At 42.3% G+C, this 26,136-nt stretch overlaps 1 protein-coding gene, 1 long non-coding RNA gene and 1 other non-coding gene across 3 annotated transcripts in view; 1 reads left to right on the forward strand and 2 right to left on the reverse strand.

Moving 5' to 3' along the window:
• Positions 1 to 1,924: 1,924 nt before the first annotated feature.
• Positions 1,925 to 1,994, reverse strand: TRNAQ-UUG (transfer RNA glutamine (anticodon UUG)). Its single transcript has one exon. It is a non-coding gene; the product is annotated as a tRNA-Gln (tRNA).
• A 7,245-nt stretch (positions 1,995 to 9,239) lies between these two features.
• The window catches only part of LOC147031547 (uncharacterized), a 65,366-nt gene continuing 48,469 nt past the window's right edge, over positions 9,240 to 26,136 (forward strand). Inside the window, exons 1-2 of the long non-coding RNA XR_015053408.1 lie at positions 9,240 to 9,322; positions 9,482 to 9,719. This is a non-coding gene — a long non-coding RNA (uncharacterized LOC147031547). The remainder of the gene's footprint in view (positions 9,323 to 9,481; positions 9,720 to 26,136) is intronic.
• LOC147031548 (cell adhesion molecule-related/down-regulated by oncogenes-like) overlaps positions 15,936 to 26,136 on the reverse strand; it is a 70,229-nt gene continuing 60,028 nt past the window's right edge. Inside the window, exons 11-14 of the mRNA XM_085864888.1 lie at positions 21,357 to 21,526; positions 18,858 to 18,925; positions 18,555 to 18,730; positions 15,936 to 18,402 (exon numbers count right to left, since the gene is read on the reverse strand). Of these exons, the coding sequence (XP_085721014.1) occupies positions 18,245 to 18,402; positions 18,555 to 18,730; positions 18,858 to 18,925; positions 21,357 to 21,526 (572 nt within the window). The 3' untranslated portion in view covers positions 15,936 to 18,244. The remainder of the gene's footprint in view (positions 18,403 to 18,554; positions 18,731 to 18,857; positions 18,926 to 21,356; positions 21,527 to 26,136) is intronic.

Raw genomic sequence — 26,136 nt, forward strand, 5'->3', positions numbered from 1 at the left:
GGACAGCTAAAAATGGGGAAAGGTATTTATTTAAAATATGAAAAAATAATAATACTTTTTTGAAGGGGCGTTTGGGTGAGAAATCTCCAACACCCACCACACAGTATCCCTTGATACCTGCACAGACATACGTGGATTCAGCATTTACAGTTTCGCCATTGTGACATCATAGAAATATTACCCATCTTAGTTCCGCTGGGGTCAGCTGCAGTAAATTCACACCCTGCAGGAACCAGTGCAACCAAACTTTGCATGCCTCTTTCATCCAGAGGAAGGTCGAGGGCTATGGTTGGATTAAAATAAATAAATAAATAAATAAAATCAGAAAAAAAGGCTTTCACGCCTCGATCAGGTCTTGTGCGAAGACACTGCATGTTTTTTTAAATTTTTTTTTCCTGGAAGTGATCGAGTAAGATGTATTGTGACGATTATATGTTGACGTCCTATTATGCATGCAAGCTAATAACGGAAACTGTGTATTCCCTTTGTACGTTTCTCCTCTACCTCTAATTCTCCACGTCTCTGTACGATCCAACTGTTGCTTTTTTAACTTTAATCTACAGCGTCACGAAGATCAGCATAGTGAGATACACTTCTGGAACTCCCAAGAGAACACTTCTGTAAATAAATATCTTAACCCACATTACTTGCATTATAAATACTGCCACATTCCACCAAAAAAGACCAATGATGGTCAGAAACAACTCAGATAGAAAGAGAAGGAACCAGTGCGGTCGACAAGTCACTTGAGACTGACGAGCAGACACAGGCTTGGGTTGAGGATCATTGTGCAAGACAAGCAGCCTCCATGTCAGCTGAGATGACGCAGCAAACACAGGTTCGTGTTGAGGATCAATGTGCAAGACAAGCAGTCTCCAGGGTAGCATGTTTGGGCACCCTTTGAAGGTGAAGCATTTCAATACAAGTCCAAGCGCATTTTGCAATGCCTGAGATTGGTTATTCATACAAAACCATGAGGCCAACATTCCAAAATTTGTCATCCAGGAAACATTTCAATCCGTATTACATTGAATTTCCCCGGGCATCGCCAGGAACTTCAGCGAGTATATATATATATATATATATATATATATATATATATATATATATATATATATATATATATATATATATATATATATACATATGTATATATTTTTTCCTTTTTTTGGGGGGGGGGAGGTGGGTCAGTGAAGGAGGTTTTTGGGTGAGAAATATACAGCACCAACCACACACTATCCCTTGATGAGACCTTCGCATACACACAACCACTCATCTTTGGTCTACACTCAAGCGACATAAAAGTCCTGCCTTACAACATACCGATACCCCTCTATCTCCATTACTTCCAGGTATCTATCTAATTCCAATTTAAACTTATCAACTGTTTCTGCTGCCACTACCTTTGCAGGGAGGCTATTCCATGCATTAACTACTCTCTGAGTAAAAGTCCCCGACCTTACTACCATCTTAACTCTCTTTACTCTCAGGCTATGGCCCCTGGTCCCATCACTGTCTACTCTGTTGAATAATTCACCTGTACTTATTATATCTATACCTTTCATTATCTTAAACATCTCCATCATATCTCCTCATAACCGCCTCCTTTCTCGTGAATAAAGCCCTGTCTCCTTCAGCAGCCCCTCATAGCTGAGTCCATCTCGGCCCGGAATCAATCCAGTCGCCCTGCGCTGAACCCTCTCCATGGCAGCGATGTCCTTCCTGAACTGTGGTGACCAAAACTGCACACAATATTCCAGATGTGGCCCTCACAAAATTCCTGTACAATGTTAACACCAATTCTATTGATTTATAAATGATCCCCCTCCAAATACAACCGAAGTTTTACCCAGAGATGCATTGTCCTCTCTGTTCACCCCTAAATAAATTACCAACCTCCAAAAAAAAACAAAAAAAAAACATGAGGTCCCACCGAGATTTGAACTCGGATCGCTGGATTCAAAGTCCAGAGTGCAAACCATTACACCATGGGCTTGAGGTAAGCATGATCAAATGGAAATCAAACACTGCATCGGAGTCATCAGGAGGAACCTGAACAAGCAGAGCAAAGATCGAGTCATCAGGAGGAACTTCAATTGGATTCGGGTTTCAGCGACTACTCCTCGACCCTCAAACCCACCCAGGCACAGGCAAGTGAACCTTGTTCAAAAAAAAGTCTTGTGACAATTCACTTCTCCGTCGACGGCGAGATAGAAAGGTAATGAACAATGAACAAAGATGTCGGGATTAAGAACCGGGTGAGATAACTACTACTACTACTACTACTACTACTACTACTACTACTACTACTACTACTACTACTACTACTACTACTACTGCTACCGCTACCGCTACCACTACTACTACCACTACTACTCCTACTACTACTACTACTACTACTACTACTACTACTACTACTACTACTACTACTACTACTACTACTACTACTACTACTACTACTACTACTACTACTTGCCACGTATTTTTGCTGCTCCTTGAGTTTCCTCGATTATCGACCTTTCTTGTCCTCATACTCTGGTTCTATTCGTATTTTAGTTTTGTTTTGGTTTTCTGAACCGAGTTGGTTCATTTGTTTATTTTATTTCCGTGTTTTTAGTTGTTTAAATTAGACATTTTGTTTTGAGGCCTAGCTGTACGGCGCGACAGGCCCGTGTGGGGCTAGATTTTCCACGCCCGATTTGTGGCGTTATCAACATCATATCGTTTTTAATTCCTTTTGATTTTGATTAATGAACCTTTAACGTGCGAAATAACACAAGATCGTTAATGAGCTCAGTGTTGTTTGTTTCAAACGAGTTCCTTTAAAAACGCGTTTCTCAGCGTTGTTTAATATGGAATAGGCAAAGCCTAGAAGCGAATGTAGAATTCTTCTTACATTCGCTTCTGACTTTACCTATAACTGGTTCACAACTGTATACGCAATTTCCGGTTACTTCGGCCTGGATTTGGGATCAGCGATCAAATAATGTAAATCACGATTAAAAAATATTTTTTGATGATGCGGGAGATATCTTTATTAAAATTAACTTTGGGAAAGAAATAATTGAATAAATAAATAAGCGATCACTTCTGGTCAAGAATAAAAGAAATTAAAAGTTCCGGAAAGAGTTTCACAATCACTCCCGGTAATGTTAAATACAAAATAAACACTTCTTGTCATGAAAAAAAAATCACTTTCGGAAGTATAAAATTAACTTTGGGAAAAAAATAATTGAATAAATAAATAAACACTTCCGGTCATGATCTCCCGGCATGCATCATTACCCATGACAAAAAACGGAAGCAAAAGGGTCATAGGCAACGACACGGATTCACAATTGCCAGGGTATTGTGTTGTTTTGTTGTTTCCTATTCTCTCATGTGCACGTGTTAAGTAATATTCACAAGATAGAAATAAAACCCAATAGTGTTTATACACCGCACAGCGTTTAACAACAACCGGAAGCAAAAGGCCATAGCTAACGACACGGATTCCAAATAGCCAGGGGTATTGTGTTGTTGTTGTTGTTTCCTATTCTCTCACGTGCACACGTTATGTATGAAGCTCACTGCGATCGCTATTAAGATCCTGTTGTTGAGAAAACAAGGACAAATGTGTTCAAGAGCCGCGTCCTAAAGGCAATAACAACAACAACTTCCGATATTTCGTCACGTGCCTTGATGGAGCCAATCGCGACACCCGTCATGGAGGCTCCTGTTCATGACGAGAAAATCGTGTATTTACGAAATTACAACACATTAAATGGAATAATCTTTAAATAGTAATGTGAAATTTTCGAAACTTTAAAGCAAATGTCCGAATATATTTAAAAGTTCATGATAGACGCTCTCAAAAGGAACCCTCAATGCGAGGATGTGTACAGGTGTTTAGTATTTAAGGAGATGCGGATCGTGTATATAAAAGAGCCGACTCCAAAAGGTTTGTCTGAAGAAGAAGAAGAAGAAGAAGAAGAAGAAGAAGAAGAAGAAGAACAAGAACAAGAACAGCAACAACGCCGAGCTCTCTTTGAGCAGCGTTCGCTATGTGAGACGCTGCTAAAAACAAAAAACATAACTTAATCCATTTTGTTTGTAAAAGATATATTGAGTTAATATCAACATGTCAATGAATGGCGAATGGGCTCGAGTCGCTGGCTGGCGGTTCTGGCCAAGCAAGTGCGGGCGACTCTGCACATCCGTTTAAAATGTTGACGAGGAAGCATGGCGTGAGATGCGAACTCGGACAAACGATCCAAATGGATGCCTATGTAAAGGCAATGACAAATGTCTTAGGTCCATCAACAATAGTTGCAGCTTCGAAAATGTACGGAAGAGCCGTGTTTTTCCTTAAATCTGAAGCTGCAGCGAATAAGGCGATACAGGAAGGGATTGCTGTGGGAGGGTTATTCGTACAAGTTGAGCCTCTCTCGAGTCTCGGTACACGGGTTACCTTGTCCAACGTACCTCCTGTCATTGCTGATAATGCAATTGTGCCCTTCCTGGAACGATTGGGAGTGCTGAGATCACCTATCAGGCCTGTGCCTCTCGGTTGTCGTGAGCCTCCCTTCCGTCATATCCTGTCATTCAAAAGACAGGTCTCAATCGAACTGAGAAACGACACTGAATGTGTGGGATCCTTTGTCATTCCTTTTGAAGGAAAGAATTACAAGGTCTTTTATATGACGAATGAGCCTTATTGTTTTGTATGTAAGGCAAAAGATCACATGAGAGCAGACTGCCCCCACTATCTTAAAAGAAGTATCTGCTGCTCAGTGCCCTGATGAGATTAAGGAAAAGGAAAGTGGAATCCCAGAAGCTTCTGTGTTGCCTTCTCAACCTGGTCCTTCTTCTGCTGAAAATCAATGGATTACAGTTGGGGCAGGGAAGGCAAAGAGAGCGCAGAAAAGAAAATCACAACCAGAAGAAAAGGGGATTGCGAATGACATTGATACCATTGAAGATGAAGCTGACAAGGACTTGAAGCGATCTGCAAGGTTCAGTGTTTTGGAGGAGAGAGAAATTGTGAACCAATTAGTGCAAATGGAGGAAGAAGAAGAAGATGCTGTTCCTCCAGTTTCAGATCATGGGAAGTTTCTGCTGCCAGATGCGCCCAAGGACCCGTTGAGGAGTGAACAAAAAGATGGATCATCCATGACCGAACCTGACACGGTAAGGATGAATGACACAGTGGCATCTCCTGACCTGTCAGAGTCAAATAAGACTCATATGTCTGTCGCTAAAACAGTACATCAAGACAAACCAACAATAACTGAAATGGAGATTCAGTACAAATCGGTGAGTGATGAATCCCCTGCGGTAATTCTGCATGAAAGGAACGCCACTGAAGCTACAAAAGAAGAAACCTCAGGATCCTTTCTTGTTGTGACAGACAAGAAGAAGGCACCAGCCTTGCAAGAAACTGAGGCATTACCTGCCTTGAACGAGGTCTCGAGTGCTGACACTACGTCAACAGTCGATGTTGACAGTGAAAGAGACAAACACTGTTCTACCGTAGCACCGCAAGAGGATGATCTCCCTGCCCCTACCATTGTTTTAAGTGATGACAAGGTAGAAGCTTCGGCATCAAGTGCAGATGCACCAAAGGAGAGAGACCATGAGCTCCCAGACAGCGAAGCTGAGGAGAGCATCGGTGACTGGGAAAGGGGATCAAGGATCATTCATTGGAATTGAATCGGAACCGCCCTCAGGGCACCATTTATGTATTCCTGGTCATGAAATATTAGAGCTCCTTGAGAAAAGTTTGCACAGTCGGAAGAAAGTTGAAGCTGCTCTAAAGCGGTGGAAAGATTATAAAACACTCGTACATTCCCTGTATATACTGAGGAGATATGGACAAAAAAGCAAGACTTCAGGTTCGGCCGAGCAAGTCCGAGTGAGGAAGTTTCTTGCAAAGTTGCTAAATTATGGGGCTAAGCATGAGTTGGCTTAGATAACTCTCAAAAAAAAAAATAATGGTGGCAATATCTTTTCGCCTGGGATCATTGAATGTTAATGGGTGTAAAGATGCATTCCATATACACCAAGTACTGTTATGTCCTTCTGCTTAAAGGAGAAACTTGCCAGAGTAACCTTTCTGCAGGAGACCCACACAACCCAAGAGATTGCCTTCCGATGGGAAAGTCAATGGGAAGGGTCGACTTTTTTTTTTAGTCACCTCACGGATACATCTTGCGGAGTGGCTATCCTCTTCTCGTCATGTGTGAAACCTGAAATACTTGTGGTTAATGAAGTCGGTTCGGGTCGTTTATTGCATGTGAAAGTAAGATTTGAGGATTTTGTTGTTAACTTCGTCAACATCGATGCACCATGCTTGGGAGCTGCGAGGGTGCGATTCTATGATCACATGACGAGATTTATGCTTACCTTGCCTGACGAAGAGTGTGTGATTCTTGGAGGAGACTTTAATTGCACTCTCAATCCCTCCCTTGATAGAGTGGGTAAAGAACCGCACAGTCCTTCTGCTAAGGAATTACAACAAGTGGTAACACTGTTAAACCTGAGAGACATTTGGCATGTGCAGCACCCCACAGATAAGTCATTTACTTATACTAGTATCAGGGGTGGTGATATCTCGCAATCCCGGCAAGACAGATTTTACTTGACTCACCGTTGGTGCAGGAGTGTCATTTACTCCGGTATAAAACTTGCACATTTTACAGATCATAATCTGATCTGGATTAAGCTCTCCCTGGCTGAAACAAGGCGTGGAAATGGATTTTGGCACTTCAACAATGCCCTAGTCCAGGATGAAGCCTTTTTGTTAATTTTTCGTAACTTTGGGCAAGCATGGAGGGATAGAAAAGGAGATTTCTGTTCACTCGGTCTCTGGTGGGATGTTGGGAAAGCACGGCTGAAATTGTTATGCCAGGAATACTCATATGGATGGAGCACAACAATTGGAGTGGAAATTGCGAAGCTCGAAGAGGAATTGTTGCAATCTGGAGTCGCCTGACCACACTTACCCCTGCTGAATTGCATACTTATGAGAAGAAGAAGAGCACCCTCAAAGCGTGTAGTCATATAAAGACACAAGGAGCATTTGTGCCTTCTCGGTTGCAGTTCCTTCTTGAAGATGAATACGCCCTGAATTACCTTAAAGCTTTGGAAAAGCGCAAAGGTTGACTTAGGACTATATCAAGTGTTCTAGCAGAAGATGGCTCTTTGCTCAATGATTCTGAAAGTATTCACCAACGAATTTGAGTATTCTATGCTAAGCTTTACTCAGGTACGAAGGTGGACGTGGATGCTTGTAGTATTTTGTGGAACAGTCTACCTGAAGCTACCACAGAAGATAGAGAAAGACTAGAAGCTCCATTTTCTTTGGAGGAATTAACGATTGCCCCTGCATAGCCTGTCGCTGAATAAGTCTCCTGGAGTGGATGGCTTATCTTGTGAATTTTATAACAAAGTATGGGACTTGATCGGACTGGACTACCTAAGTGTAGCACAGGAAGCATGTACTACAGGCCAAATGCCACTTTCTTGGCGGCGAGCAACCTTGGCTCTGATTCCGAAGGAGGGTGACTTGAGAGACATGAAGAACTATCGGCCAGTGTCTTTGTCTTGTGTGGACTATAAAATTATGGCAAAAATGTTGTCGAACCGTCTGGGACCGGTGTTGTCAAAACTAGTGAACCCTGACCAATCATATGCCATCCCTGGAAGAACAATACATGACAACATATTCCTGGTCAGAGACTTAATACAGTATGCAGAAAAAACTCAGACTAAAGTTGGATTCCTTTCCTTGGATCAAGAAAAAGCTTTTGACCAAATGAACCACGATTACCTCTTTGAGACGCTGCTAACTTTTGGCCTGGGGAGGAGATTCGTCGGCATGTTCCATATGTTGTGCACATCCGCAGAATGCCTAATTAATGTCAATGGTCACTTGCTCGTCCCTTTTTCATCCGAAAAAGGAAGCTCTGGGCTTCTAATTGGACCAATACAGATCACGGAATTCTCAACACTTTTTCAGGAACTGACATGGAGTCGCAATGAGCTAAAATACTTGGGGGTACATCTATCAACTTCAAGTGGGTGCTCACCAATTGATAACTGGACGACTTTATGGGACAAAATAGAAGCAAAGTTGAGAGACTGGAGTGGGCTGTTAAAAGTCCTGTCTCTGAGAGGGAAAACACTCCTTATTAAAAAGTTTATCATTCCAAAGTTAATATTCAAGATCTTCTGCGTAAGCATTCCAGAAGAGTTTCTGGTGAGGATGCAGAGGAAGCTCTTGGACTATTTTTGGAATGGCAAACACTGGGTTTCATTGGGCATTCTAAGCTTGCCCTTTATTTAAGAGGGAAAGTCTTTTCCCTGCCTTCGAAGTCACTACCACGCATCCAGGTTGAAGACCATTCAACGCTACCTGTATATGAAGCCTGCACCGCAATGGTGTTCACTGGCGTCGTACTTCAGCAAAGTGCAAAATCTCCACTATAAAAAAAAAACATTTTTGCCATTACTTCACACAACCTGTCATCAAGTGAAACACTGCCTCTCTTTTACCAAGAAATGCTGAAGGCTTGGAATGCTGTTGACATAAAAAGAACAGATCTTTACCGAAGCAATGAGATGTTTGAAGAACCACTTTTTTTCAACCCTCTTCTACAAGGCCAAACCCTAGCTTGATTCTCGTTAAGAAAGAAGCTCTTAACTGGCAATATATCCACGGTTGGAGACCTTCTGAATGATAGGAAGAGAGGTCTTCTTTCACCGGAAGAGCTCGCAGCAAAAATGGGCCTACGGACAATTAGAATCCCCTCAAGGATATACTACAAGAGGTTAACATGTCTTTGCCTCCTGATTGCCTGGTATATCTCGAGAATCCCAATGATGGTGAAGCAACTTTGCAAATATCCATCAACAACTTCGTGGACTTCAAAAATGGGCCAAGAAATCGCGATTTATAAAACGAGGAAGGCAAAAATAAAGAGAAATATGGTGGAACATAGTTCTGTGGGTCTAATAGGCTTGTTGCGCTTACGCATGACCTCAGAATATTGTAACACTGTTCAAAAGTTTAAGGAAACTTGGACCACAAATGAAGCACTTTGTGGTATCATTCCACAAGGCACTTTGCTATTATTTGTATAAATGTGTTATTTTGGTAATTTGTTTCTCTCTCTCTTTCTCTTTCTCTTTCTCTTTCTCTTTCTCTTTCTCTTTCTCTTCTCTCTCTTCTCTCTCTTCTCTCTGTGCTGCTTTCTCTTAAAATGCTCCACCTTACCTACTGCAGTCCTGACCGTTTACTAGCAGGGGTGAAGAGAGCGAGCGGACATTAAATAGAATTGTGGTAATTCTCGCAAAAGCACTACTTCTACTACTACTAACACCACCACCACCACCACCACCACTACTACTACCACCTCCTTTTAACAGCGCCATTTATTCCCACCTTGTGGGGTGGGCCGAGGATTGCTTTTCGGAGTCTAAGTCTTTCACGAATATTCAGGTCAGATTCGACGTTCTGGTGAAGGTGGCAGAAACTTTGAACGTGTTGAGAGTGCCGGTGGATAACCCGCTGTTTCTTCGTAAAAAGACACCCTCACGGGACATTTAACATCTACCAACTGATGCCGGCGGATGAGTCAAGGACAGAGAACCTACGTGTTAATACAACTACCTGCCGAGGAAGCACCAACACTGGATGAACGCAGGACGGGAATGGAATGGAGCCGTGACAAGTCAAGGTAAGCGTGCTACCTTTGTACCATCCTGTAGGCTGTTGGACTCCAGGGTTTGCATCCTGAAGATAAAGACAAACAGTTATCAAGTACGAATCAATTATTTATTTCATATAAAAAGTTGTTGATTTTTTTATTTTCAAATTGTGCGAATGTTGGTTTTTCCATTGCTTCATGATGTTCTTGTAACTCGAACAAACGTAAAAATTCTCGAAATGTCATTCATCCTACACAGAGTACATAGAGTACATAGAGTACAAAGAGTATATGGAGTACAGAGAGTACATGGAGTAAACAGAGTACACAGAGTACATCGAGTACATGGAGTAAACAGAGTGCACGGAGTACACAGTGTACCCAACATTGAGAAAGTAAACTGGTTTTCTTCATGAAACACCTTTTAATACAGGAAAGAACCATCTTTTAACTTTGTCCCTCCCGAAGAACTACGTCTTCTCCCCAGGGCTATGTGTTATCCCCAGGGCTAAGTCTTCTCCCCAGGGCAAGTCTTCTCCCGAGGGCTAGGTGTAATCCCCCAGGGCTAAATCTTCTCCCCAGCACTAGGTCTTATCCCCAGGGCTATGTGTTATCCCCAGGGCTGTCTTCTCCCCAGGGCTAGGTGTTATCTCCCAGGGCTGTCTTCTCCTGAGGGCTAGGTGTTATTCCCCCAGGGCTAGGTGTTATCCCCCCAGGGCTAAGTCTTCTCCCCAGTGCTAAGCTCTGAATTTGTCCCGACCACACATCATGCACAGAGGAGTGACATAATTTTTTCACTCTGCCAGCCTTTCCTGGCAGTCAAACAGAATTGAAAATCATTCCAAACAGGAAACTTAATGTTTGTAAAGGGGAACCCAAATGCAAAATATTTTTTTTTCTGAAAACCATTGAGAATCATTAGTCACGATCGAATTTGAAGTGGAAAAATTTTTTGAATTTTTTTGGTCAATCACAGAGCATCCCAAAAAATTCTCGAATGTCCATTTTTTATTTCACCAGTGACATCACATCCAGAAGTCATATTGATCCGAATTGTGGCTTGCATCAAGAAACAGTGTATTTTCATCTCAGATTTCGATTCGAATTTCTCAATTTGCCTAGTGTTGGTTTAATGGTTATGGCGGCGGGCTTTGGATCCTCGGGTCCTGCGTTCAAATCCCGCTCAGCTGTTGAAGTAATACCAGGTGGGGTTGACTCAACCTGTCATCCTTCCGAGGTCGGCAAAATGAGTGCCAGCATGTTGGTATACTGTGTCGGAGTGGCGACCCATCCAGGATTTTGCCCAAAAGCCAAGGAAACTGCTTTGGCAGCACCAACGCTCTACACAGAGTGTGGTCCCAGTCTCCTCAATTTCGATTCTGATTACACCGTCATTAGCAACTCTGAAGGTTCTCAGTATGTTGAAACTGATCAGTGGGATTTTGAATAAACGGTTGGAGACAAAATTAGTGATGGAAACGTTTTTCGGGGAATTGTGGAGCCGAATCGTTTCGAGCCTTGTGCGAACGATTCAGTGGAAGTGGTAGTGAAGATGAAAACGCCGGTCACATGGTCACTTCAGCTCAGTAGGGTTTGATTTTTCCGTTCATTTGGCGGGTCTATAAGGGAGGGATTTTGTTTTAATTGATAAATCGATTTATATATTACTCAAGCAGAAATGCCCATCATCGCCAGACAGCACAGACACTGCGGACAAAATAGGTGACGACTGCTTTGTCCCACTATCACAGGCTAGCCAGGTGTCTTGCGTGTTACAGGATCGTCGTGTTTTGTACTTTCCTCAGACGCTAGTTGTGTCCATGCCGTGTCCCACCGTCATGTCCGTGAGGTGTCGATGTCCCTCCCCCAGTGGATGGTGATTGTGGGTGGATGGTGGAGGGCAGAGGGGAGGGGTGGTAGTGGGTATTGTGCAGGTGATTATTGTGGGGGTGTGGGATGGTGATGGGGATTGTGGAGGGATGGTTGAGGGGTGGGGAGACCTTAAGAGTTTTCGCATCGTGGGTCAAATCATCTCGGAGTTGGAGATGATACATACAGTACATACTCTTCTACACTATGAATAGATGGTGGTTTGTTTGATTTGGAGAAATTTGTGTTGATATATAATAGATAATTTTTTTCAGGTGCTCTTGTGGTAACTACCAGGCAATGGCAACAGGTGTTTGATTAACCACTCAAATCGTCCGTGTACACGTACAGGTAGCTGGGTGGAGATGGTGTTGCAGTTTCGAATTACGGCCTTTTCTTCTGCTTAATCATGAGGTTGGCATCCTCTCTCAATTGTGGCGGACAACTCTCTTGTTTTATTACAGTGCTCTGTAAAATGTTCTGAGCACAAACGTGAACATTTTGTATGCCTGATCCATGTGCGGGTATTTCGGACAAACCTCGTCCAAATTCTGGCAAACATAGGGTTTTTCGTTCATTGCTGTAGTATGAAACAATCTTGGTGTGTATTACTATACAAGAGCCAAGGACGCATCGACTTGGAATATTTGTAGAAAATCAAAAATGATTCGCCGTTTGAGTTAAGTGCTACTGCGATGTAACCCGGATACAGTTCTTGATAGGGTTCGCCACCATCTGCTTGAGTCCCAGCGTCCAGAGCAGTCAGGCTTTACACCAAAGAGGTCAACGATTGACTGTATCCTTGCTCTTCGTGTTCTCAGCGAACGCAGACGAGAGTTTCGGCAGGGGCTGCTTGCAGCCTATGTTGATCTCTGTAAAGCGTTCGATTCAGTGAATCAGGATGCCCTCTGGATGATTCTTGGTCTTCGTGGGCTGCCACCAAAACTGATCGATCTGATGTCTGAACTCTACTCTGGTACTGAGAGTGCTGTGAAGTGTGGTGGTACCATCTCTGACTTATTTCCAGTTGTTACTACAGTTTGTCAGGGGGTGTGTACTGGCCCCCACACTTTTCAGCACTTGTATGGACTGGATTCTGGGGAGGATGTTGGAGAGATCAAGCTGCGGTGCATCGTATGGGAATGCCAAGATCTCGGACCTTGATTTCGCAGATGATGCAGTCATCTTTCCAGAGACTTTAGATATCCTTTTGGGGGCCCTCGAGGTGCTGAATGAGGAGTCGGAGCTGCTGGGATGACGGGTTTCCTGGGTCAAAACGAAGATCTAGGCTTTTCGTGACATCTTGGATGCTGCTGTCCTGTCTGTACCTGTTTGTCATGAGAATGTTGAGGTTACGGAGAGATTCACTTACCTTGGCAGTGATATTCATGTCTCTGCTGGCTGCGAGTCAGAGGTCAATAGACGTCTGGGTCGGGCCTGGGGAGTCATGGATTCACTGGATCATGGGGTGTGGCGTTGCCGGTACCTGTGCAGGAGGACAAAAGTCGTAGTCTTCAGGTCCTTGGTACTTCCAGTCTTGCTCTATGGATGTGAGACTTGGACTCTGACCAGGGATCTGAGACGGAGACTTAAATCCTTTGGTATCAGGTCTCTTCGGAGAATCCTTGGCTATCGCTGGTCGGACTTTGTGTCCAACGAGCGGTTGCTGAGAGAGTCTCAAATGAGATTTGTTACCTGCATAGTCCGTGAGCGTCAGCTGCGGCTGTATGGACATGTGGCTCGTTTTCCTGACGCTGATCCTGCTCACCAGATTCTCTCAGCGAGGGAGTCTTGTGAGTGGAGGAGGCCAATGGGCCGACCACGTGCCTCGTGGTTGCAGCAGGTTGACCATCATCTCAAGGAGATTGGGATGAGCCAGGCATCTGCCTGGGGGATGGCCAGACGGAGGCCCCTGGAGTACCGGCGGAAAGTGGACGCAGCGACGCGCTGCTCTGGCACGTGCTCCCATACCTGACCTGTTTTGAATAAGGTGATGTAATAGACTGTGTCAATGGCGGTGAACACTGTGTCTATAACACCACCTTATTCAACACATTTAAAGTTAAAAATACACGTCTTTAAAGAAAAAAATTATTTCAATTTCATAAAACTAGAAACACCTGCTCCCTTTGAGGGTATTGACAAGTCGTCCCTCCCCCCCTCTCGCAGGGGGGCTTACTCTGGTTACTACCAATATGAATGCAAAATTTGGGGGAAATCAGGCAAAAATCATATTAAAAGAAAAAAATTGCAATTATATGTGTGTGTGTGTGTCAAACTTTTTTTTTTTTCGCCATTTGAGCTTTTGTCATCAAATTTCTATCAAAGCTTTATTATGAGACTATGGCGATCACTAATTAATAGTTTGGTCAAAAGGTCAAAGGTGAACGTCACATAAAATTGTCAGTTTTCATCCAATTGACCTGAATTTTTAAGAATTTGCATATTAGGTCACTGAATTAGTTCACCAATCAAAAGCTAGAAGGCAATTGTTTTTTGAGATCAAATGTCAAAGGTGAAGGTTGCATTACATCATCAATTTTCATCCAATTGACTTGGTATTTGAACAGGGTTTCCATATTGTTTCACTGAATTGGTTCACCAATAAAACGCCAGAAGCAGATTGTTTTGAGGTCGAAAGGTCAGGTCACAAAATCATCTATATCCATCTGATTGACCTGAAATTTGAGCAGGCTTTGCATATTGGCTCACTGAAGCTTATTGCTTTTGAGGTTAAAGGTCAAGGTCACCTAAAAGTCAATTTTTTGTATTTTTACTTTTGCCACCAAAGGAGGATAGATGCTATGTTTTCACCCATGTCTGTTTGTCTGCCTGTGAACAGGATATCTCAAAAAGTTATGGACGGATTCAGAGGAAACATGGTGAATGAGTTGGTTCGTTGAGAAGAACAAGCCGATTACATTTTAGTTCAGGTCAGCAGATCCTGCCTACAATTGGGATAAAAAAATAAACTGATCAGCCTGGCAGAGATATATACTCTACTGAGTTCCACTCGAGTTATCTCCACCCACAGAAAGTGGAAGGAGGTTGTTTTCACCCGTTTGTCTGTCTGTATGCAGCATATCTCAAAAAGTTGTGGACGGATTCGGACAACACTTGGTGGACATGTTGGGTGTGTGACGAGGAAGAATGGATTCATTTTTGGTGAAGATCCGAATCCGGATCTGATCATTATTTTTAAAGTGATTCTTCATTCACCATTGAGAGATAGGGCTAAAACGATATGCAGCACGATATATCAAAAAGTTGTGGACGGATTTGAACTAAACTTGAACAAGTTGGGTGTGTGACAAGGACGAATTGATTCTATTCTGGTGAAGATGCAAATCCAGATCCGTATAAGAGAATTTTTTAATTTTTAAAGTGATTCTTCACTGTTGAGAGATGGGGCCAAAAATTATATATCATGATATTTTAAAATGTATTGGGCCTGATATGTTCTCGTGGATCAGGCATAGCATGGCATAGGTGGGCGCTTTACCGAGTGTGCTAGTTTTTAAGCTTTCATCATGTTTTGCATATGGAAGAAGAAGTAGTCTGAATACAAAGCGGATGCCGATGGGCTTTGCATTTTCAGATCCTTTCTAGTTTTCATTGTTCCTTCGACGTGACCCTGGGTAGTACCAACACGAATGCAAAATTGGGTGGAGATCAGGTTATCGCTCTGTTTTTTTTAATTTAGTGATTTTGAGATGTACACACATACATAGTTGGATACTTATTATTATTTAATATAGTCGGATACTTGAACACTGCAGAATGCAAATCGCCTTCTTATTGCTTCTGAAAACCTCCAGTTTTGCAGTATTTGGACATATGAAAACCCTAAACCTTGAAGCATGGTGGAAGTTCACCCTAAAGACAAACATATTATGTACATTGAAGAAAGTCATCTTTCTTAATTAGCAGATGAAACATTCAGAGTTCTTCTGTAACATTTGTCCAGAGACAACAGATAAGTGGTTTTATTGGCCAGTTAGTCCCTATCTGTTCACAAAATGTTTGGCTGAAGAACAGTTGATGAGTGGTGAGACTGAAAAATGTAGTTGTAATGGTTGGATTCCAGAACCAGGGAAAGGAACAAATGAATGTGGAGCAGTTCTTACATGCTATTGGTCCAAAATCAGGATGTAATGCGATTGGTGACCTTTCAAGACTTTTCTTGATTGTAAAGAGGGTTGGGCTGACTCGTATTTCCGGGACTCAATATGCTGGGATCCGAGCTTGAAATCCAATACACTGTCGTTTACCATGTTGATCGTCATTTGTGTACTAATATCTTTGCATTTAATGCACAAGTTCCTCCATGAATCTTACATCGCTGCAGGAAAAAATAAAAATGACAAAGAAGCTGCGGAACTGGCACGTAATCCAGAAAAAGCTGCAGTATATTTTCAAAGGTATAGCTGCAGTATTTTCATTTTTTTATTGAAAGTTGGTTACAAACATTGTCGCTTAGTTTGTACAAAATAATGTTAACACCAATAATATCAATAATAATAATAACTGTGAAAAGTCGGATTTGGTTGCCAACAACCTTCACGTACCACCAAGAATCTTCTGTGTTCACTTTCATCTCAAAATGCACAAACTGCAATGTGTATATCCATGCATACCGAGATGTTTGTGTGATATACAGTATATGTATATATATATATATATATATATATATATATATATATATATATATATATATATATATATATATATATATATATATCACACGTGCGAACACAGACTTTAAGGCTTCTTCGTTCAGCAAGTACCAATCTGGAGCTAAGATGGTCAAAAATGTGGCTCTTCGAATCCCAAGATGCGCTCCAAGCACTCAGGGTGTGTTGCGATACCACCATGATGCTTTGCCCACAGGGAAAGCAGCACAAACAGGTCGATTTAAATATGTACAATGTACATACATAAACACAAGGTATAGCATTTTGCTATGTATAAAAAATATGAGCTAATTTATGTACAGTCCAGCATTTATTTTTGTCTTTCTAACACTGATTTACATAGCTGAAATGCAAACACCAAATACCATTTTTAAATATTATATTAATTATGAAATCGCAACTTATTAGCAATACAGATATGGTTACCGATGGGTGAATCAGAAGGACTGCTCTTCCTTAATTAAAAAAAAAAAATAATAATTAAAAGTGTCTGCTTTAATTTCCAAGCTTTAATATCACACATTTAGAGGAACAATATGGGCTAGTACTTCTAGACCAGTTACAAGAAAGGAAAGAAAAAAAACAAAATGAGGTGGAAGGGGATGAAGAGGAAGAAAATTAGAGACCACAAAAAGAGGAAAGGGAGCAGTAACACAAGAGAGAGAGCGAGAGAAAGAGAGAGAAAGAGAGAGAAAGAGAGAGAAAGAGAAAGAGAAAGAGAAAGAGAAAGAGAAAGAGAAAGAGAAAAAGAAAGAGAGAAAGAGAAAGAGAGAAAGAGAAAGAGAAAGAGAAAGAGAAAGAGAGAGAGAGAGAGAGAGAGAGAGAGAGAGAGAGAGAGAGAGAGAGAGAGAGAGAGAGAGAGAGAGAGAGAGAGAGAGAGAGAGAGAGAGAGAGAGAGAGAGAGAGGTAAGGTGGTTGGGATAGAGTGGCGGAGGATCCAGGGGAGGGAGGAGAGGGGGGAGGGTGGAGAGGGGGAGAACAGAAGGGCAGGGGGACAGGATCAGGAGAGGAAGGAAGGAGCAGTGCATTGAAGGTTGTAAAAATCAGGGTGTGATTCAGATCATTGGCGTACATCATGCTTCTCAAACAATGACGAGTAAGCAAAATGAAGCGTACATATTTTTTTCGTTTTTTTTTATGGCAGTCAATCCTATTGTTACACAGAAGTCTTATGTGTTAGTAAACACCGAGTCCACAGGATGGAATGTTTCTAAAACACAAAATGGCACAAAGCATGTCAAAACGCTGTAGGAGTCCTCTCAGGCCCCGAGACTCCAAAGAGAACCTGGTCTCATTTAGTGGTCTGAGTGCTTGTCACACATTCACAAGGCACAGGTATGAATCCCGTATCCTACAATCAATCCTTTATATGTATATACCAATGCTCTGAAAATGATATATGGAGAGGCTCCTCCACGAGACTTAAACACTGTGAAAAGGAAATAATAATAAATAAAATACACTGGTCCAATGTGGTTTCAACAAATTAAAGTTCACATGGAAGTGGAAAAAAAAAATGCCAATTAATATGACAACCTATAATACACAAAACAAGTGGTTTAATGAGACGACAGTGGGTGAGGAACAAAAATGAAAGAAAAACTTAACACGGTAACAGTTTGTGTGAACGACTAACTGCTTACTGAGTTAACACGCGCTTGTGGGTTACCATGCAGATGATAACCATTTCCTTCATGCACGTTCTATTATAGAAAGCTTTTCTGCATCGAATATAATTATATATTTCATATATTTATATAGAAGCATAGAAAAATAGAGGTTTAGAATATATATAAAACAAACTATATCCAAGAAACAAGTAGTGTGGCGAAGAAAAAGTATGGAGATGCTAATGGAGTAGAGGGAGGGATAATTTTGGATGGGGAAGGAGGGATGGCTGCAGGTAAATCTGGTGAGAGGATTGCAAGGAAATGAAGGGAGGAAAGGTCGAGAAGGCTAAGCTGGTTGAGAACTACGATTGAATGGCAGGGGTCAGACCCCGGGAGAGTCTGTTGTGTGGATGTGTTCTGAATTTTCTTGAACTTCTGGGGGATCATCGGGTGAAGCTGAAGCCGAACTTTGAGTGGCCAAGCCGGAGTCATGTGATCCGGTGTAGTTGGGGTCATGGTTAATGGTCGGTATGGAATTGTCTAAGAAAACAAGAATCAGACAACCCATGAAAATCATATCATTGTTAGATCTTTGCTTCCCTTACCCACTAGTTAAAATTATACCCCCAAAACAACTTAAGCCGAACCACTTCCCCCCACGCACCCCCTCTCCCACACTTTTTTCCCCTCACCATCAATTCCAGGCCCAGACTGTGCCTCTGCCGGTGTGTCCTGCTTTGGAGGCATATTTTCAGTTGCGTCACCTCCCACAATGATTTCGAGCTCGAGCCCATCTCCATTGGTGGGGGGCAGCACAGATGTCCCGTTTACAAGGACCCCATGGATCCCGTTCGACGTTGGATGATGCCTTTATAGACATAACATTATAATGTGGGATCGATGAATATCAAGCAAGCTGGCAAAACTTTATGCACATGTGACATAATGCCAAGTAGCCAAAGATATTTATTAACACCGATGAACCTCAAACCCACCTGACATTCCATTTGCATGTTGAACAGGACCCATCCTTCTGAGGCAGCTCCGTGTACTGTACACCGACCTGTCACAAACAGAATACAAACTAAAAATCGAACAAAAGTTGAAACAACATAAACATGACAATAGTTTTTTTTTTTTAATCAACTAGAAATAATTAACAATGGCCACAAAGACAAAAGTGAAACTTTTCTTGCTGAATGGAAGAGGAGCTAAAGATTGGCAGCATTCATTTCATGAGCATATCTTTTTCCGAGTCACAACTTTATATCGGATTTGTATTGTGACGCGTGTTAAAATATGTCATAATAATCTATCTCAATTGCCGTCGTTGTTCCACACTCATCTACCAATTGTGGGCACAAACATGATTGGCAAGTCACTCCTCCAGAAGAGCATGGAGCATGAAGCTTCTCTTTCGCACTAATGTGGTACCAGGAAAGAGAAGACTTGGTCTCATCTCAAGTGATTCGTTTCCAGTTCGCAACTCGTTCCTGAAAATTTGTTTGTTTGCAAGTGCACGGAATATTTTTGAAATATCACACCAATACGTGACCACTAACTCCAGGCATTGGCACCTGGCAGAAATTGGTGTGGTTGGGGTGGGGGCAGGGTGGTAAGTATTGTAGTGGTAACTGCTTTTTAAGCTGGTTGGTGGAAACGCATTAACGGTCGGGTTGCTTCCCTTCTCGCGCCTTCATGCTGACGTGGCACAGGGCTGTGAAAGGCCCCGTCATTGTTGCTGCAGAGATCCGGCAGAGTATGTGATGTTGAAATCGGGTTCACCCATTGAGTAATGCACACACAAAAAGAGGAGCATTTGATTTTTAATACCTTTCCTGACTGATTTTATGAAATTAACCCTTTCGTTGCTTGTGTTAACACAGGGAGTCGAGTGTGAGTGCACATGAACAAATGCAAAGCTTTAAGTCACGCTCGTACAAGCATTGTTTGCTTTCCCAGAAGGCCCCTCTTGGTTTTGGGCTCCACCCTTCCCTGTGATAATATTATTATTATTATTATTATCTTTAATTATGAGTATCACAAATTATTTATAAAGTGGTGTAGCCATATTCTGTGCAGTTTGATACTGGTATATTTATGAATCTTTATGTAGTGAATTAATTATTATTTAGGATTTATTCCCAGCTTATTAACAACATTCACTGGGGCTCGGCACTAGTTGTGAAAACAGAGGAAGGTAGAATGTGACGAGTGTTAATTCTCAAAGTTAGATTTTATAACCAATGAAAAAAAACTAGGGTAATTTCAAGCTGTTTCTGGATATGGAACCATCAAGGGTTAAAAATAAATTATTGTGGCTTTGAGGTGTGGAACTTTGAGGTTTGAGGTATTGAGGGAAGAGGAGGGGGGCGGTGAAGAAAAAGGGCACGGTGTTTGTTTTTTGTTTTTTTAACTTCGTACAATGTCGTATTGGTTTTATTGAGTGATGCATTATGTTATTTCTCTTAATAAAACTCAAGTTTTGACCATTGATGGATTAAATAAAGAACTTTGGTTGGTGACCAGGAGACCTGTCAGTCGAATTATACAAGCAGACAATGGCGAAGAATATATTTTTGATTCATGATTAGGCAGGGTAGATGATTCACATGCCTTGAGAGCATGTGAATGAAAATAATTCTTAACAGATGCAAAAACAAGATCATCAAAAGAACAAACCATAATTTTCATATTTAGAGACATTTTCAAATAAAACAGCACTTCAAAATATTTTTCACTGAATTAACATTTCATTTTTTTTTTTTTTTACAAGATTCAAAACCTACTCAGAATGCTGAACATATTTAACTAGAAGGGCACTCGGTAGAGCGCATACCTCTGCCATGCAATGGCGATTGCTTCTGTATACACCTTGCCAATGCCTGATCCACGAGAACATATCGGGCCCAATACATTTTTGAGATATCATGCTGGATATCGTTTTTGGTCCTATCTCTCAATGGTGAATAATTATTATTTTAAAAATTAAATAATTCTCATATCTGGATCTGGATTCGGATCTTCACCAAAATTGAATCAATTCTTCCTCGTCACCCACCGCCCAACGTCCCCACCAAGTTTCATCCGAATCAATCCACAACTTTTTGAAATATCAAGCTAAATATCAATTTGGTTCCATCGCTCAATTGTGAAAAATCACTTTAAAAATTCTAGTAGCCGGATCCGGATCTTCACCAAAATCTAATCAGTTTGTCCTTGTCACACACCCAACCTGCAACCAAATTTCATCCAGATCCATCCATGACATTTTGAGATATCCTGCACACAGACAAATAAACAAACAAACAAACAAACGACAGACAGACAGAGAGGGAGTGAAAACATAACCTCCTTCACCTTCAGTGGTGGAGGTAATAATGTTCAACATGCAAAGAACAAGCAAACTGCATTTGTCATTCAAAAACTTTCTTGCAATCACAAATTGACCAAGACTCATGGAGGTAAACAGCTAATCAACAAAACGATCGTACATGGACATCGCCAACTGCGTGGTGCTGCCGGCCTGCCCCGTTGGCCATTCCGTTGGCCGCTCCACCCCCGTTCCCTTGGCGATAGCAATCATTGTCAGGGGCAACAGGCAATGAGTCGTGAAGGTGTGGAAATGATGTCCCAGGATCTTCAACAGGTCCTGGAGGTGGAGCTGTTTAAAAGAAGAGGAAGTTTGTTAATCAGGGAACAACCCTGAAACCATCATGGACTGATGAACACAGTCGGCCAATATTGTAAAAATAAAAATAAAATAAAATAAACAGATTGGAATTGAATGGGAAGATAGAGATGCTTACAAAGTTGTTTTTGTATACAAAGATAAGGCTTGTGGAAGAGTGAGAACAAAGAATGGATAAGGACATGACAGAGCAAAAGGACCAGGAGAGAGGGGGAGGGACGGAGTGACACCTACAGCAGGGTTGAAGGACCAAACAAATATGGGGTGGAGGGAGGAATGAGGGGTAGGGGAGGATGCACTGGGTGGACAAGGTGTATACAGAAGCAATCTCTCAGGAAGGTAAAAATGAAAATTTGGAAGGAGGTGGGCTGGGGGTGGGAAGGGGCAGGTGAGTTAACAGGGATAGAAAAGATCATGGTTTTGGTGTCTTGAAGACCTCAAGGGAAGAATGAGATTGAAGATGATGTAAAAGTTGGTTCCACAGGCAGGAAAAAAAAGGAAAAAAAAAGAAAGAGGAATACTTGAGTGGAGGTGAGCAGTGGTTCTGGAAGTTTCACCAGAAGAGGGTTGATGTGGACCATATGCATCCTGCACAAACCTGGGGTAGATGAAGGACAAAGCATAAAAAGGGCAGAGAGTGCAAGACCAGAAAGGAGGACCAAGATGACAGAGAGACCACCAACCTGTCTGTGATGAAGAAGTGATAGACCCACAGACTCAGCTTCATCACAGGAGATTCCAATAATCTTGAAGGCCTTGGTTTCCACGGCATCAAACTAAGCAAAATGTGAGGCAGGGGCATAAGCCCAGAAGGGAAAACAATATTCCACTCCATCATGCTGCGGATGAAGACCTTGTTGGTCGATCGGAGTTCAGGTGTGCCAAGGAAGGATTTTGTACGATGTAGGATTACAATCAGTGACTGGCTCTGGACGCCAACTTAGAAATGTGGCTTCCACAGAAAAATAGATCATGGCTAAAAGTGAGACCCAGTAGGTGGCAGAGAGAGAGAGAGAGAGAGAGAGAGAGAGAGAGAGAGAGAGAGAGAGAGAGAGAGAGAGAGAGAGAGAGAGAGAGAGAGAGAGAGAGAGAGAGAGAGAGAGAGATATATATATATATATATATATATATATATATATATATATATATATATATATATATATATTTCTTCTTCTTCTTCTTCTTTCGGCTGCTCCTGTTCGGGGTCGTCACAGCGGATCATCCATATGATCCGCATAGTGATTTGGCACATGTTTTACGCGGGATGCCCTTCCTGACGCAACCCTGGTCGCCTCTTACGACACAGGGATATGGTACACCTATTTTAACCGGTGTATACACCGGCCCAGTATACTGGTACTCATTTCGCCGACCTCGGAAGGAGGACAGGCTGAGTCAACCCCCTGGTGTTTTAATTCAGTGGCTCAACAGGGCTTGAACTCAGGACCTTTTGGATCCCAAGCCGCTGCCCGAACCACTGCGCCAACACCAGGCTCATATATATATATATATATATATATATATATATATATATATATATACACATATATATATATATATACACATATATATATATATACACACACACACACACACACACACACACACACACACACACACACACACACACACACACACACACACACACACATATATGAAAGATATATTCAAAGAGTTTGACCAATTTGTGATTTGGTCAAAGTCTGAAGAGAGGGATGTCACGGCAGAGGGTGGAGTCGTCAGTAGATAAGGAGGATTTTCCAGAGTCAGAGAGCACGTTGATCAAGACTAGCAATATGATTTGGCTCAGAACACTGCCCTGGGGAACTTCAGCCTTAACAGGCAAAGGAAAAGAAATGATTCCATTGAGAGCCACACATAAGCTAAGAGAGTAGATGAAGTCAGTAATCCATGAATGGAGTTGGCCTTGTATGGCATAGGCAGAGAGTTAGGAGAGCAAGACGAGATGCTGGACTGTATTACAAGCTCGAGATATGTCTAGCGAGACGGCCTTGATGTCATGTCTGGTATTGAGGGGCCTCCATCCATTGTTTGGAAAGTAGAAGCAGCATGTCCAAAGTAGAGTGACCTGGTCTGAATCATAATTGATGATCCGAGATGATGCTGTTGGTGAAAAGGACTGATTTAATATCACCTGCGATTATGGATTCCATGACCTTGCTGATGATTGGAAGTAAGCTAATTGGTGTATAGTTAAGGAGATCAGTTATGCAGCATTTTATGTACATGCAGTGATGTTGGCAGACTTCCAAGCAGATGGAAGATGACCTCATGCAAATACCAGGGTGAAAATGGCAGAGAGAGGATGTGTAAGAGCAGCAGTGCAGGTTTCTAGGCAACGTGAGCTGGTGCTGTCTGGTCCAGTTGCAGAATCAGAGTCGAGGGTTGACAGAAACTCTTCCACATTTTTCAGGTGCAAAAGACGCAGAGTCCAGGAGCAGTTCAGAGCAACTGGTTAGAATAGGTACAGAGAGGGGTTGGGAACACAATTTGGAAGCAAATGCAGAATTGAGGCATTTGGCCTGATCATGACCGGAGTTGGCTGTGGTGCAAATTAAATAGAGAGAAGGGATGGAGGTAGAGCATCCTCTGGAGACGGTCTTAACAAGGTGCCACCAGGTTTTAGAGGAGGGAGACAAGTTTGAAAGTTCAACCTTTAGGATGTTATTTTCTGGCTCTCCTGAGAGTGGACACACATTTATTGCTGGCTTTGTGGAATGATCTGAGATTGCTTACGGTCGGGTTTGCTTTCCAGGAAGAGAAGGCAAGTTGTTTCAAGGCAACTGCCTCACCACATGATTCAATGCATTGTGGGTGGAAGGAGAGGTAGGACAACTGAAGACAAGATGGGATGAATCTGTGTGTGTGAGAGATAGAGATAGAGATAGAGATATTCTGTGGAAGAATTCCCATGATAAGTTAATATCGGAGAAGAGTCCAAAAGTGAGATGGCTGCTTGCAGTCCCTTTTAATCTTCCTGAGTGAACTGCCAGACCCACTGGTGCTGAGGCAGCTCTATGCAAATAGCCAGAGTGATGTTTACTTTGACAAGCATATGATCAGATAAACCAATTGGATCAGAGGAAGAGCAGGAGACATTTGCAAGAAAGTTTGTCATCACAAAGTCCAAAAGGGAGGATTTGCCATTGGAAGAAATCACAGATCGAGTTGGAAAGTTCACAGATTGAGTCGATCCCATGGACTCACAGAAGTCCTTTGCTGAAGGTACAACACGCAGATGAACAAGAGGTGTGACCGAAGGGGAAGTCACAGCCAAAGTTATCCTTGGGGGTTGGGAGGTGTACGATCAGTAAAATAAGTGAGAAATTGAGTTTATTGATGTAAAGTGCAACTCCGCCACCAGGGTAAGGGTCCAGGCCTATAAAATCAGAGGAGGCAATAACCGGGAGAGACTCTTCGGAGTCGGTAACATAATGTGGGAGGAAGGATTCTGTAAAAGAGATGATGTCCTGTTTATTGGCAGTGGCCTGGATTAAGAGATCTGTCAGGTTGGGGTGGTGGCTTCAGATGTTTGAGGTCCACACCGTTATGGACAGGGGAGCAGGCATTAGGAGGGGGTGAGAGGGGACTTTGAGGTGGCAGGGTGATTGGAGGGGGGGGGCTTTGATGGGGTGGGATGAGGATGGGGCTTTGAGGAGTGGGGGTGAGGAGATGCAGAAAGAGGGGACTTGATGTGGAGGGATGCTGAGGAGGCAGACACATAGAAGAGCCAGGGTTGGAAGGACGCGGTTTTGTCAGAGATGTGGGGGAATATACTGACACTGTTGAAAGTCGTGAAGGGGATTTGATTGTTGTAAGCATACAAAACTCAGCATACTGGACTTCTCAAGATTTCCAGATTGGACGTACGAAGTCAAAGATTATGGGATGAGTGATCAGAATTTTTGTCGCAGGCACGGACAGAGGTGGTGCTGTAGTAGCTGGAGGAGGATTGATGGACCAGGAACTTAGCTGAGACCGTTTTGGAAAATAATCTTTGTGACGAAGAAGAAGAATAAGAACAGGAGGAGAAGGGTCGTGATGAAAAAGAGGGACATGTGGGGTACTCCTGACAGATATAAGGAAAGTGAAGCATTTTAAATTTAAGAATGAAGGAAGAAGCAGTTTGGAGATATTGAGAAAAGGGAGAGGTAAAGAATGAGGTGCAGGAAGGAAGTACAAGCAGAAGGAAACCGAGACAGAATGAGATAGTTTTGGAGTAAAAAAAAACAAACGAACATCGTTTGTTTTTATTTTTTTTTGAAGCAATGAGGGGGAATCAGGATAACTTTGATGAAGTAGAAAGTACAAATTTTGGAAAGGAGGAAGCTGAACGAGTAACACCATCCAAAGACACAGAATTTTCACCACGGCTATCCAAGGTGTCGGCCTTGAACAACACAAAAATGAATTTGACAATACAGTACAAGAAGGTACGATTTAACACACAAAATTGGACTGAGACACAAATGGTAACACGGAGACGAAAACAGAACAGAACTGGAATGGCGCTTGATAGAGCGCAGACCTCCGCGAGGTTGAACAGTTGACCTTTTGTGTCC

Source organism: Eptatretus burgeri, chromosome 2 (genome assembly GCF_056783735.1).
Source record: "Eptatretus burgeri isolate ZD-2024b chromosome 2, Ebu_testis_v1, whole genome shotgun sequence".
Lineage (NCBI taxonomy): Eukaryota > Metazoa > Chordata > Myxini > Myxiniformes > Myxinidae > Eptatretus > Eptatretus burgeri.